This window comes from Strix aluco, chromosome 4 (assembly GCF_031877795.1).
Source record: "Strix aluco isolate bStrAlu1 chromosome 4, bStrAlu1.hap1, whole genome shotgun sequence".
NCBI classification, from domain to species: Eukaryota; Metazoa; Chordata; class Aves; order Strigiformes; family Strigidae; genus Strix; species Strix aluco.
In genome coordinates this window covers 4,702,084-4,717,374 of record NC_133934.1, presented here as the reverse complement: position 1 = coordinate 4,717,374, position 15,291 = coordinate 4,702,084, and the positions used below count along the sequence as shown (strand labels likewise).

Sequence of the window (15,291 nt, the reverse complement as noted above, 5' to 3'; positions counted from 1 at the left end):
TGAAAGTGTATCCCCAAGTTAAGGTATAAAAACCATTTTGAAGCACTGAGGAAACTTGTTATTAGGATTATAGTATTTTACTTAATAATATCTAGATATTTTCTGAATGAACTTACTATTGTATTTATCTAATGATGTATACCAGGGTTGCAGCACTTAGGCTTTCTAATGTCTCTTCTCCATATCTGAGCTCAAGTTTTTACCTAGGAAAATTACAACTGAGAATATTTGCTTTCTGGATCCATATCTACCTGAACTGTTGAATTTTCTTGTTGAATCCATGGGTTGTCAATAAGTTAAAAAAAATAATGAGTAAACTAACTAACTAAATCTAGTCCCATACGTACTTGACATTCAGCAACAGTACTGCAAGCACATATAAATAACTTCACTGAAAATTCACCCTAAAACCTTCTCTTCCTCCAATAACCCTCCCAGACTCTTATTTCTCACAGCTTGCTGTGTCCACTCATAGCATCACCCTAATTTCTGTTACCATTTCCCTCATGCAATTCTGTAGCAAAAGCTTCCAGCAAGAGATGTAAATTTTGTCCAAATAATAACTATCCTGGGGGAAACAAAGACATGGTTTATCTCACTCTGCTGGATATCTTGAGGATCTATTTTGACAGAAAAATATTTTAAAGCCACACAGGCCATGCAAGGCTTAGACTATATGTGTGAAAACACAGTAACAACAGTTATTGAACTTATCCAAAATGGCAAAAGGTGCATTTCATTACTGAAAACACCTGGAATTCCAGGAAAAGTCACAAAGCATTGATGTGACAAGATTTTTTCATTCAAGTAAAGCCACAAAACACTATGCCTACAGGTATTACTTCCATCTAGCAAATGCTAAGAAACAGTAGGACATTTTATGTTTGTACACAGACATACTAGTGAAATTGTTGGAACAATAGGTGGTATAGAGATGAGTCACACAGGAGCTGGTGCAGGGTCTGGAGCACGTGTCGTACGAGGAGTGGCTGAGGGAACTGGGGTTGTTTAGTCTGGAGAAGAGGAGGCTGAGGGGAGACCTCATCACCATCTACAGGTACCTGAAAGGAGGCTGCAGAGAGCTGGGGATGAGTCTCTTTAACCAAGTAATAAGTGATAGGGCAAGAGGTAATGGCCTCAAGTTGCGCCAGGGAAGGTTTAGACTGGATATTAGGAAGCATTTCTTTCCAGAAGGGGTTGTTGGGCGTTGGAATGGGCTGTCCAGGGAGGTGGTGGAGTCCCCATCCCTGGAGGTGTTCAGGAGGTGGGTTGACATAGCGCTGAGGTTTATGGTGTACTTGGGAACTGTCATTGTTAGGTTACTGGTTGGACTGGATGATCTTCAAGGCCTTTTCCAACCTAGACGATTCTGTGATCCTATAATTAAACTTTTGGAAAAAAAATGGCTTATAGGGTATGACAAAAGGACTTCATTTAACAGCCTAAAGTTTAGGAGTTGTTCAATCAAAATTTTCAAGTATCTATGTAGAGAACAAATATAAGAAAGATCCTTCTTAACAAAGGTGCGGATAAGATGTGAAACAAACTGTAAGGACTAAAAAATATGAAATACCCATCTTTGGATTACAGATAGAGTAATAAACCTTATTTCAGTATCAGTGAAAGGTTTCTAATCAAAACTTGGGATGGAATTTTGGTGTTCCTAAATAATAAACAAACCAGGGTATTGTAAATATACCAAGAGAAATAGACACTAAAGACAGTTTGTTGCAAGGTTGCCAGCATATCCCTCTGCCACAGGAACTTTGAAAAGCCAACACTGACGACATCCCTGATCAGGAACCAGGAACCTTTAGGTTTTAAGAATTACTTTTACATTCATGCACTACCAACTAAACAGCTACAGTCTTGACATGGTAGTAAAAGCAGTAGGATATACCTAGGATGGGTGGATCATGATAAACACTACACTTGTTAGAATCTAGCTAATGGAATACAGGGAAAAAAAAGCAGGATAGGGTACACTATGACCCACACATTGCACAAGCTAAAGCAACACAGACACTCCTGTAAAACACTAGTGTACCTACAATACTAGTACTTGGAGACTTTGCTTCTTGCATTTGCATACTTTGTTCCAGATTAATCAACTTTATTACTCAAGGGTCTACAGTTGAAGCTTTGCCACATATATCTCGATTGCAATCTTTTTTAAAATCAAAGCTGCTATGACTTCTGTTCAAAATGAGATTTCACATGATTACAATTTCTTCTTTTACATCAGTTGAAAACTCCATCATTAAACATAAACACTGTCAAGTGTTTGACATGGCTTTTCCTTGGACATCTTCTGCTGACTTTTTCAGCATGTACGAATGCTCTCCTTTATTTCTGACTCAGTGTTTTCTTGCAAATGCTCTTTTTAGTTTCCTCAGAAATACTTACTGCTTATACTGAATTTTTTGGCTTCTTAAATAGTTCTAGACCCTCTATCTCTGTCCTGCATGCTGGAAATGGCTCAATCATGGATGATAAATTCCCTTTCTCTATAGTAATATAAGCTGTTTTATTTCCTACTTTGTCTTGAGTTTGGAATACATCACAGCTTCTTGTATTTCATCTTTTCTTTTATTTCCCAACATTCCCCTGATTTCTCACAGATTTAATGCTCTAAGACAGGTTATTTAACTCTTCTTTCTTACAGTGAAACCTAAGATACATATGTAAAAGCACAGTTTTTAATATTCACTGATTGAAATATAACCATGCTAATACCTCGCAGAACAAAGTCTAAGATGCTAAACATTTTAAATAGTAGTAAAATGTTAACCTGTCTTGAGTAGCAAAAATGAATCCAAAAGTATAGCTTCTAGAGTATAGGTTGAAGTACCCTTTTTAAAGAAACGCTGGGAAAAGCATCAGTTATGGTTAGGGCTTGTTACCAAAGACACCAACAAAACACTTTATAGACTAGGATAAAGAATGGGGTTAGTCAGGTGGAGCTGTCTAGAAAAGATCACCTTTTAATAACTAACATGCCAAGTATTTCATTCTCCCCGTCTTCAAAAGCACACACTCCCTTCAGATCCCCACAGCTGCCAACTGGAAGTGGGAAAGATGTCTGCATTACACAACACATTGAGGAGAGTCAAATGAAATGAAGAGATTAAGAAGTTAATGGATAGAAGGTATTCTGAATATTAAAAACACAAATCTTGAAGTCAACACTAATAAGAGAGCCTCGCTCTGCGTTCATCTTGAAAACTTATCCAGTGCCCTTATTACATCTGAAACAGGTTGAAAGACAAGGAAGCTAGTAGAAGTCAGCTGTGAAACTAGTTGTATTTCTACCTGATAACATCCTAAGCCTGTTAGTCCAAAGAGTTCTCAAAACCAAACTTTGGCCCTTTTAGCTCCAACTATGCAGTTATTACAGACTGCCCTACCTGCTCCACCAAGTCCTTCTTCTGGTTGCTAGAAAGAACAGTCAATGGGAGACGGAAAGGTAGTCTCATAAGTGACGCCCTGCTGACACATGAATGAAGCAAGGCACATCATATGACTATCAGGACAGGCAGTTACCATTTTCTTTTATTAACCTCTGTCAAAGGTTAATGACACTTGATGACCTTCCGACTTCCAAGCGCAATCCATTTTTTTGGGGTAAGAGACCACTTTCTTCCATGTTGCCAAAAAACTAATAGGTTGGTCAGTGCAAAATGCTGGTAATAAACTTCATCTGCTAAGTGAAGAGGCTTTCATATTTGCTGCCTAGTGAAAAGAAATATTAAAAAAACCCCAAACCTACAAGAAACTGAAGGCAGGTAAACCACACACCTGTCAGTATTGATTTCCAGCTGCTAAACAGAGTGGGCTAAGTAGTCATACAACTGGGAATTTTACAGCATGTCATCACACAGATGCTATGGATTCATCCTGACAATTTGAGAGCAATGCCTCTGATAACTAGATTTACTTCTCTCCTTGATGAGAGAGTAATTAAGGAAGGCTTGTATCTGTCTCAGGAGCTTCCACTTACTTTCATCTCTTCCCTGATGTAAGAGATGACATGTCTGTAAATAAAAATCATGTCTATCAGAAGTTCAAAGTTAAAAGACATTTAGGTTCCAGAGGGCCCCTTCCACTAACAGGCTCACATATTCAGTCCCTTAGAGGCAGTCCTTCCTATGGAAGATTTAGGGGATGATTTTCACCCTAGATGTTGTATGGCATCTTAGTGTACTAAGTTACAAATTCAAACAAATGGTTAGGAGGAGCTAAATCCATAATTTATGTAATCAATTAATTGAAATGGTACCAAGAACTCTTGATCATATTATTAACAAGTTTTAAATCACATAGACTACTATGTGATTGGATTGTATGATATAGTAGACATAAATGGATACTAGAGTTTCTAGGAGTCATTTTATTCGGGGAAAATATACCACATGAATCACATAGCACAGTAGCGTGATCAGACTGAAGAAGTGAATCCCTAGCTAAACAGGTGTTATTCACTAGAAAAATATTTTTTAAAAATTACTCAGTGTTTAAAAAGGGAGTAATTGGATTTCATCTCTTTTACAGAGGCTGTAAATAAGCATGGTTAAAAGTTAATTATCTCTAAAAAAAAGTCAGCTAACTGGAAAATGTTGGGACATTATTAGGAATAAATTTTTCTGCAAGAAAAAAACCTAGGTATTTCTCATAAAAATAATAGAGTATACCAAAAAAAGAATATGTTAAAGAATTACAGCAAAAATGTGAAGAAGCAGCCAAAGTATATTTTCATTTGTGAAAATCCTCCAGCATTTTTTTTTCCAATGTGTTAAAAAACATAATAGTCATTTGCTAATGAATGAGGACCTATAGGAAATCAGATAACAGAACCAGCACAGAACTGGCTTCAGATGCGTTCAAGTTGACATGGAGATTCTGCAGCAATTTACCACTCACTTTTTTATTTTTCAATCTTGTACTTTCTTCTGGGAAGGAAAAAAAAAGAACCGTCATTACCCACAGGTTGCTAACTTTATGTAGCATTTGCTTATTATGTACATTACAGAAATATGTGTGAACAAATAAAATCCTTCAACCCTTTTGGGTTTGCTGTGAGATGTAGAAGCTTTGCAATCTAAGAATAAACGCAAGGGACAAATGAATGGAAAAACATTACTCGGGATAATCCTAATAGTCTCACAGATTCTAGTGTGCTTGTTTACCTGGGTGTTTATTAGTGGAAAGAAATTTTGGAAACAGAACCAAAGTAGGCATGAGATAAGGAAGCTCCTCCCCTTTCAGCCATCCTGGGTTTCATCTGAAACCTGCTAAAGGCAGATGTTGAGAGATCAGCATCCAGGACCTTCTGCCTCTGCTGTAGCCAAGTTCTCTGTTGCCAAATTGTTTAATTTCACCCATGTTTCCGTGTTAATGATGCAGTATGCAGATCACAGGCAGGTTCTGCAATTGCTTCCTCCTACAGCAGACTTTGGAAGCCTCTGAGCTGGACTCATATTGCCTGAAGGCAGAGATAGCTTTTGGACAACACCAAACTTGAAAATGTAGACACTGATTATTTAACTTCTTTAATAACCTATCTTCTTCAGGGACAGGTACACAAGAGGCTCAAAAAGTCACAAAGCAGCAGTTATTTCTGTGCCTCACCTTTTCTATAAGGGAATTTGTTTTCATTTCAGTGTTAATCTAGAAACCAGAAGATGAAACTGGCATAGATCCCAGTGGATCAGTACCTAGTGGCTAACATAAGTAAAAAAGCCAGCGTAAAGAGTTCACCAATGACAGAGCATTACCAGAAAGTTTTATCCTGAAAGATTTTGACTTCACTTTGCCTCAAAGACATATACACCTCCAAGGTGAAGACATGGACTAACTAGATCTGGCTGCAGCAGGGACTCGTAAGAAATAAATGCAAAGAGTTCAAGCTTTTCATGCACTCATTGCAGATAATTGGACTTGCGGTTTTAGCTATCGTCAATATACTCATGATGTTTACTAGGAATTAAGAACATCTGTTGCCCACACAGGGAAGAAAGGCCTGAGATGGAAATTAAAACCAAAATGAGCAGATGAAACACTAGGACACAGAGGTAGCCCACAGCTTTAATTTCAAATAAAATCTCTCAACTTGAAAGGCTTGAATTAAACTAATCTATGACCTTCTTAGCACTCCTTGATTAGAACGAAGGATTACTACCTTGGAATATTATTTCTTACCTAGCTTAATGTCAACTAAAAGAAAGATACAAGAGTAACAACTGATCAGTCTGTAAGAGAAAACCCAGGGACATATACATTTTTCATGAGGGAAGTTGGATACAGAAGCTCTGAAAGAATATTGACACTTTTTCTTCATTACCAGAAGCAAACAGCTAGTTGTATACTGTGATAATGCAGAGACATGCACTTAAATAAAAAAGAATGGAACATTTAAAGTATGGACAGTATTTGTGAAATATATCAGCAGGAATACTCTTTATTCCTTGAACTAAAGTTGCAGAAATAAACGAGCCAAATTTTTTCCTCTTAAGCTTGTTACTCTGGGTTTTCCTTATCTTAAATGAAAATCCAACTCAGTTCATGAACTTAGACATATTTACAAAAGCACAAACAAAACATTGGTATATATTCCTTAAAGAGATCACTAGTAGCTCCTAAAAGTGAGCTAGAGTGCCACTCTGTAAACTGTCAGAGCTCCATCAATCTCAAGTGCATTGCAAATTTACACAGAAGATCTTCACTCCCTAAGAGAAAGTCTAGCTTTGCATTTGTTATGAACCTAATGCTCTGTGTGCTTTTCTGAGAGATATTTCTGGAATGAAAAAAATACTGGGTTGAATATTAGTTCTGTTACTGCTGAGTAAATTTAGGTTAAATTCACTGTCAACCACCATAGTAAAATTTTCTTTCACATTTTTTCCCCCTCTCCTCTCATTACTAAATCAAGTAAGCAGGGGTCACTGAGCAGGTCCAATTGCTTGTTTTGTGTGCTGTGCATGCTAGAAGTGTTTTTTTTTTTCCCCCTCCTGTCTTCAGTGTGCAAACCTGTTTCCCATTTATGATGGGAAAACATACAATCAGTCTGAATTAGGCAACTGTAAATAAGAGTTCTTGGAAAATGAAGGGTAGCCTGCATCGTGTCTTATAAAGAAGTTTCCAACAATAACTTTTTTTTTGCTTGACATTGTAAAAGAGAAAAAAACAAAACCTAAATTTCCAAAAGTAACCCCAGTATCCTCTTCAAAGTGGCAATTAGATGGTCAGGAGAAAGTTAATAAAGACTCCTGAAAGCCTAACAGACAAAGAGACCATAAAACAGAAACAGAAATGCTGCTGTTAGTTTTCATCTGCTACAAATTACTATCCAACCTTGTGATACTATTGATTTGCTTGCACTATATCAAATTTTAATCACCATAAACCATCGCCTAACACAGTTCTTCCACTAGCCAAGTGCTCTTCGAAAATAATTTTAATTATTTTTGGGTGTCTCCAGAAGTCTTTAAGTTTGTATAAGATGAAGCTGATAGATACATGTAGGCTCCACAAAATTCTTCATATAAATGAATTCATACAAAATTCGTAATGCACCATCTTTTCAAAAGATTATTTTTAGTTGTTCCAAATTTGGCACTGCATCAGTTCTTGCTAAAGAACAAAAATCCCCTTTATTCCAATTTTGTGGGAAATAATAACGCAACTGGATTTAACTCATGTAAATGTTCACTGATCACCAAATAGTGAAGTCATTCCATAAAAATATTAAACCCCCCAACAACTTAAATCAATAGTAGAACTCTTTTGGACTTTTCTCCATCCTTGTGAGGATGGAAAGCCTGATGCAATCTACTAATTTAACTAGAAGGCCCTATAATCTGAATTTTCACAGTTCTTAATTGAACTTCAAACATGTTAATGTTTCCTACTGAAAGTAACTAAACAGCTTTGCTATCATGGCTCTTAAGAGTTTACTGGATGCTGAATTTAATCTCTCAGAAAAAAGGTTGGATTAAATTATTAAGTTTTGCAAGAAACAGTCCAGAGGACTAACAGTTAAGTCAAGGAAGCATTACTAAACAGAATAATAAAAATTAATTAATTAGCTGCCATATAGTGCTTTGATAGATGCATTGAATAAATCTGAGCTGATTTATCAGTCAAGTGCCTTTGTGTGGTAGGTATTAGAATTATCTGTCATTAACCTTATGCTACAAATGACAGTGCCTGGATACAGAAGTTAAATGACTTCCCAAGGTCACATTTGAAGCTGGCAATACAACTTAGGCATTTACTGACTTTCAATCATTAGAGATAAATTTTTTAAAAACATTAAAGGGATTCATGAGGTAAAGATCATGACCTTGAAAGGCACCTTCACTTCTCTAACTTCAGTTTCAGAAGGCAGAAAAGTTGAGATATGACTGCTGAAATATGTTTTGAAGAAAAGGAATTAGCCATCCATGCCTGGAATGATACCATCTAAATTATATTTTATTATTATTTTTTACCCCAAGCATCTGTATGACAATTTGAGTCATTTTGAATGATTTTCACACCAGTTAAGCTGGGTGTCATTCTTGAGATGCTCGGCTTTCTTGGACTCTGGAGGTAGCCTGAGACAAGAAGGCTTCCAAACATAGGTATCACAGATAAAGGGCCTCAGGTTTCATGGGATGACACCTTACTCGGGTGTTTCCAACATAACCCATAGACAATACTGGTTGTCAGTGAATATGTAGAAAAATGAGAATTCAGCTTTGCAGTTATTATTCTCAAATGAGGCATATCATAGCAAGTCAAGTGAGAAGCAAAAAGACAAAATGTTATGATAAGAGGTGGGGAAGGGAAATTACATAAATAATGAAAACAGCTCTTAAGAGAAGATTTAAGTATTCTGCAATATGGACTATAAAAGAATGTTAACTTCCATAAGCCTCATTCTTACAGCACATAATTTTGAAAATGTATTGGTTATGCAAAGAAAATTTTGCCATTTGTATTCATCAAATATCAAGAAATGCATTTTTTTCTCTGAATGGTAAAATGTAGCTTTTACATAAAAAAGTATTAAAACATGGGTTATTTTTCCTGACCTTTTGATAGACTTTCTATTGAGCTTGGTAAGGCATCCAAGAAATTCAGATTCTGATTTTAAAATTAATGATTAATATTATAGAGTTTTCACAGTATTGGATTTGCAGTGTCAAATTCCTCTAACATAAGCAAGTGCAACTCCACATACTTCAGTGGAGCTGTGTTTGCATATATTAGCAAGCAATTCTGGCCTCGTGCCTGAGAAAGGATCTTACATTTCATAGTCACTTGATTATGTCTCATCTTTAAACCACATTTTACTATTTGCAAAATACTTGACCCACAAAACCAGAGAAGCCCATCTGCTAAGATAGCATTGCGCATCATTAAGTAAAAATGATGAAACTATTTTAAGTGCAAAATCTAGTGTACAAGGGATATAAATCTATTCTAAATATTTATTTTCTTGTGCAGTCTGGCGAACCTGAAACTTGGGTTTCAAAATTCCACTTGCACTAGAAATTACATTTCTTCAAGATACTTTAACTGAAACAGAAAGAATCCTTACAAATAAAAAGTTAAGATCTGTCTAAATGAATCCATCCTTGGAAAAGAGTAAGGATGGATCCACGTGCTAGTACCAGATGTCAGAGACATACAAGACTCAATTCAGGATCTGCTTCTAATAGTCCAGAGCAACCTAAATGGAATAAAAATATTAGGTATTAGGGCCAAAATATCTATTGTTGCTATCATCGTCATTTTTTTACTGGTGGGGTACCTAAAGATGACCACTCAATGTTCAAAATCAGTAACCATACTCTAGTTTGGTCTAAAGTACAAGTCTGTTGCAATGTCAGGCTTGTAAAACCAAAGCTAGATAACTATAACCATTCTTTTGTTGAGTTTCTTCCAGTTGAAGGTGTTTGGGGTTTTTGGTGGTTTTGGTTGTTGCCTTTTTTTTTGGGGGGGTGGGGGAGTGTGCATGTCATTTTGCGTTTTTTTTTAGTTATAGCTTTTAAAAACTATTTTTCTTCCTTTTATGTCATTACCTCTTATTATCCTTAAAATAACTAAGTAGATCTTATTAAAACTTTTTAATAACACTATTAGACCTGTAATTGCAACACTTTTTTGCAAGTCTGTAGGGGAGGGGACTGCTATAATACTAAGCACATGCGTTCATTGCATATAACTCATAAGGCTACAACTCTGACTGCCGCTACAATATAACTATGAATATTGTGGAATAGTTTGTTTGGTTTTCTTCTCTCTTTATATACCTACTGGCTATTTCTTTTCATTGCCACAGCTCCAGTCACCAGGCAGCAGTAACAAATCTTTGCATAATACAGAGGGGTCAGGACTGAAAGTTGCTGGGAGTCCTGTACTCCTCTTGCAGCTAACAGTAATAAACCTTACTGTATTCAGCATTTGTACATGGGAAGAATGAGCACCCTACTCCCATTAAATATACTCCACACACATGTTTGTCAGGGAACTGTCTAGCTTTAGTCAATAGTAACCAAGAAACCCTTACTCCTTTCTTCAGCTCAGATACTAGAGAATTAGGACAATGCCTGTTTTAAGAACAGAAGCCATTCAAAGGTATAGTTCAATACTTGTCAAATCAGTAGTTTCTTAATAGCACTTTCCTCTGCTAAAGAACACATGGCATGGCTAGAGAAAAAGGATGTTGCAGAGGGACTACATATTATTCAAAATAATGCTAGTACAGAGAAGTCAATAATGCCACATAATACTATCAAGAAAATCACTGAGTTACATTTGTTTTCAAGAAATACAAGCATTTTTCATAGTTCTTGATCTGTTAAAGGGCAAACCGAGATGAACATTATCGTTATTTTATTAAAAGTCCATTCAATCAGCATCCAGGTTTCAATCTTTGTGTTTTATACTCCTCATGCTAAAATAGAGCTATTGCAATATCACCCCTGAAGACTTGAAATTATAATTTACTTTACACGGTACGTCTCTTCAGAAAGAGAAGATACTGTCTCTCCCTACACACACATATATATGTAATATATATACTATGTGTGCACGTACTATACATATATATGTAATATAGACCTCTCAAAAGTAAACATGGTCTTAAGGCTATGACTTCTTTATATGTCCTTTGTCCTATTTTAGCTCAGACAAGCTCTTAAGTCTAGAGCAGCCTTTGGCTAGTACCAGATACCGTATTGTGAAGCACCTATTTGGCTTTCTACTCAATCGAGATTAAGATCTATTGGACTGTTAGCTGAACTGAAACATTTCATCTTGTTGCTCATGATTTTTGACAAAATATTGGAAATACCATTTTTAACATGCTCAATCGTTTTAATGAACTGCTAAAATACACCACATACTCCCCTCTGCCAGTCATCCAGACATTTGGTGTGCAATCACAGGGATAAAGTTGACCGAAACTCCTGAAACCTGTGTTACAAAAATGCTATGTCTAACATTTCAGCCAGTATATAATTTTAATTCCCTCTCCAGAAAAGGCAAGATGGAAATTTAGCTGTGTCAATAAGGTCACTTACCTCAACTAACTTGTTGGCGTGTTCACGGAAGACCTGAGCATACTCCTTCACTTCTTTCTCATTACCGCTTTTTGCGGCCTCAATGAGAACCAGTAATGGGACATTGGTCTCCAGGAATGAATCCGATATATGATCCATTACTGCCTTCCGTAGCTGTGACAAAAGAAAGAAGACTAGTAAATAAAAGGAGAATTATCAATATACAACCACACTGTACTCACTGGCTACTCATATTTAAGCATTGAAGTGTCGCATCTCATAGCGCTGTATAGGAGTTTGAGCTTTTTTCTTTCCTCCAAGTTATATATTTGCAACAAGCATACAAATATCAAACACTTAAGAGCCTAGGTTCTGTAAAAGCCCCCTGAGATTCATGCTGGCATACATCTAATCCTACTGGACTGAATGGATCTATATAGAACAATGGTGACTACCCACATAATACATTGTAAATTGATGAGAACGGAAAGCTGCACGCTACTTTAAAAAACAGTTCAGCTCACTTAAAAGTCAAATATGGATTAAGGAGCTTAACTTCAAGCAACCATTAAAAAAATTACCCTGAATATTTCTAAGCCGTCTCTAATTCCTGCACTGTATAGTATTCTATGCAATAATGATTATTTCATTTAGCACATGCCTTCTGCTTTGTATTCTCTTTCAAATACCTCCAACAGATATAAATGGAAAACCTTTCTAAGTATTTTCCAGGTGGATTAGAAAACATACTACAATTTATTCCAAAGAAAAAAACCAAACACCCTACAAGTTACTGAAGATTAAACACCTGTTATTTCATAAAAACATCTGTTTGAAACAATATTACTGTAAGAATGATGTCACTAACTTCTCTTCCTTGCTAATAAACACTAATTAACATCAAACTTCACTACAATTTGAAAGACAGCCAGAAGGATGACTGAAATCTTAAGTAATTCTTCCTGGAAACTTAGTTGCTCTATAGGAGCATGGATCAGAAACATTTTTAGTATGTTTTCTCCAGCTTTTTGGTTGTTAAGAATGGAAAACTGAGGACTCAAACACAACATGCTGAGAGCTATTCAGCCTGGAGGTCTGGCTAGCCATTAGTCTCCTTAAATCATGCATTTTTAGTTAGATGAAACATCGGGAAAGGTAATTTTCTCCATTTTGCAGTCCAGACAAGAAAGCACCAGCTAGACAAGGTGTCATCAAAACACCCAATCATACTGAAAACTGGTATATTGTTAGGCACTGTAAATACACGATCCAAGATGCATTTGCTGTTTGACAGCAGCAATTGTCAGCTCTATTTGAATAAGGAGAAAGCTAACTTTGAATATTTCCATTCAATCTCTGAGTGGTGCAGTAAAAACAAGCAAAGCAAAATAGCATATATGTGCTTGTGTGAGGTATTCCTTTTATTTCTGTTGCAACTAAAGCAGCCGATGTATTACAAATAGCAATTCTTAATTCCCTTTAAAAATTAATTCTACTCAGATTCTACCTGGAAAATATTTTTCCACTTCCAAAAAATGATTAAAGGCACTCAGAATAGCTTGTGCAGGAAAACAGAAAAAGAGGTGGGGGAAAGGAAAAAAAAAAAAAAAGAGAAGAATATATGAAAGAGACCTGCCAACAGTCAGGAAGTTGGTGTGTGGTTGCTACTACACACTGTCACCTTGTAGTCTCTTTTCTTCTCTCAATCTGCTGATATCCACTTGCTGACTCTTATTTTTATATTGAAAACTCTTTCAGACTATCCTTTGGGTCTCTTTGCACAGCAACTTATACAATGAGATCCTGATCTATGAAGAGTTTTGATAGGTACCATCTCAATACAAATATAAACAGTAATTTTTATCCTAATATATCAAAGCATTGCAAAGACAGAAAAAAATACACTAAGATGTTAAGTGTCAGAGGATAGTGCACCACCATAGCGCTCTGCATGATATGGCTGATAGATCTCCAATCACTATGTATATCAATCCTTCCCTACTAAAGGGTTTCAACTCTAGCCAGCATTAAGGGATAGATCATACTAGAGAGGGTTCGTCTCACATTTACTTAATCACCCTCTGCAGATTTCCATCTCCCAACATTTGCTGAGAAGCCTCACTTCAACACCTACAGTTAGATTTTTTTTTTTTTTTTGAAGTCCATTGGACCAAAATATGCCAAATAGTGGTGTTTCCAAAGGAACTCATAAAGGTTTTAAAAATCCCATGTGGTTTCCATCTTATTCTCAGGGAAAATCCTTAAAAAAATTCCACTTGCTCAAGTTCAATTACTTTATCAATAAAACCTACCATCCACTGCACTGAAAAAACTATTTTAAATGTTAAATGAACGGACATTTTTCTGTTTATATCATTCCATAAGGAGGTATCTGTTTCAGAGTGTTGTGTTCAATGAACTAGCAATTCAATTTTTAATCGGGGTTAATGTGGTATTATAGATCTGATTATAGCAATACACCCCATGGAACTGTAAGAAAAGATGTTTAAGTACGTAGCTTATTTTCATTGGTATTAAATACCTTCAGTCTACAACCACATACTAGAAATCTATAAAAAGGACAGTAAAAGCATCAGCTAACCAGCAATTTGGGGTTTACCATTGTAAATACACAGTAAAGTTATATCTGAATATAAATGAGTGAATAAAATGGATATCTTGTTTCTGATGGTAACTGTATGTTTCTTTCTGCAGTTTCAGCAGCTGAAAAAATATCTGAATTCTGACTGTCATGGGTTTGATAAATATAAAATTAACAAACTGTATTTTCCTACGCTGTGTTAATGATAGGTGTCAGTAGCATATTTCTAACCCCTCGTGTAAACATGCATTATAATTTCTTTAGAAATTGGTTATCTGAGTTTTAGGACGCCCTTGCATTGAAGTTGAAAGGTATAGTTAACGGTTTTCATATACGCAAGAGACCACAAATTTTGCTATCCATCACCACAGGCTATAAAGAATGACTTGACAAAATCATTTGTTAAATGTGACAGGAGTATGAACATAAGACATTCATCCAATAGCTGAAATGGATACATGACAAGGTAATATTAATTGCACAAGACAAGACATTTAAAAGTATTAGCTCAGCATTACCAGTCTATTTGATCCAATTAGGGCTATTCATCAAAGTAAATAACTACTGGAAAACTAATCCTGTACGTTCCTCTGCATACTGCAACAAAGTCTAGTCAAAGTGATGGCTTATGCATCCAGAGATTTTACTGTTTCACACAACCAACATCAGTTCAGAAGGGAATGGGAGAAGTCTGTCACTTGAATTTAAATGGTCATAAAACACGCACCAAAACCACGTCAAGCTTTATTCTAAAACACGCATGAGATCTTGAGCTTGTGCATACATTGACAAAAGTCTTTGCAATGCCTTAGTTTACCCTGCATTCTGATGTAAATATTATGACAGAAAGTATTGCTCATAAGACAATGCTTTAGGTTTGTTTTTTTTCTTCCCCCACTGAGTTTTTAAATTAGAGGTGACTTCAAAGTGTGGGTAGTGTAGAAAGCCCATTAAATAAACATCTTGCTTAATTCATTTTGTCATGGAGAAAACTTTATTAATTGACATATAGCTAAAAGAATAATAAGTTTGCCAGACCAGCACAAAGATATGAAAGGAAAACATCCAGACCTGCAAATATTTTTAAAAGTGTGAATGGTGTACCACAAGGCAGATTTTATGTCTTTCCAGTTCAGTCAA

At 36.0% G+C, this 15,291-nt stretch overlaps 1 protein-coding gene across 4 annotated transcripts in view; it reads right to left on the bottom strand.

Annotated features, from left to right (window-relative positions):
* CTNNA2 (catenin alpha 2) overlaps positions 1 to 15,291 on the bottom strand; it is a 522,682-nt gene that overhangs the window by 101,155 nt on the left and 406,236 nt on the right. For all 4 annotated transcript variants that reach the window (XM_074821833.1, XM_074821829.1, XM_074821830.1 and 1 more), the window contains one exon: positions 11,571 to 11,723. In XM_074821833.1, coding sequence (XP_074677934.1) covers positions 11,571 to 11,723 — 153 coding nt within the window. The remainder of the gene's footprint in view (positions 1 to 11,570; positions 11,724 to 15,291) is intronic.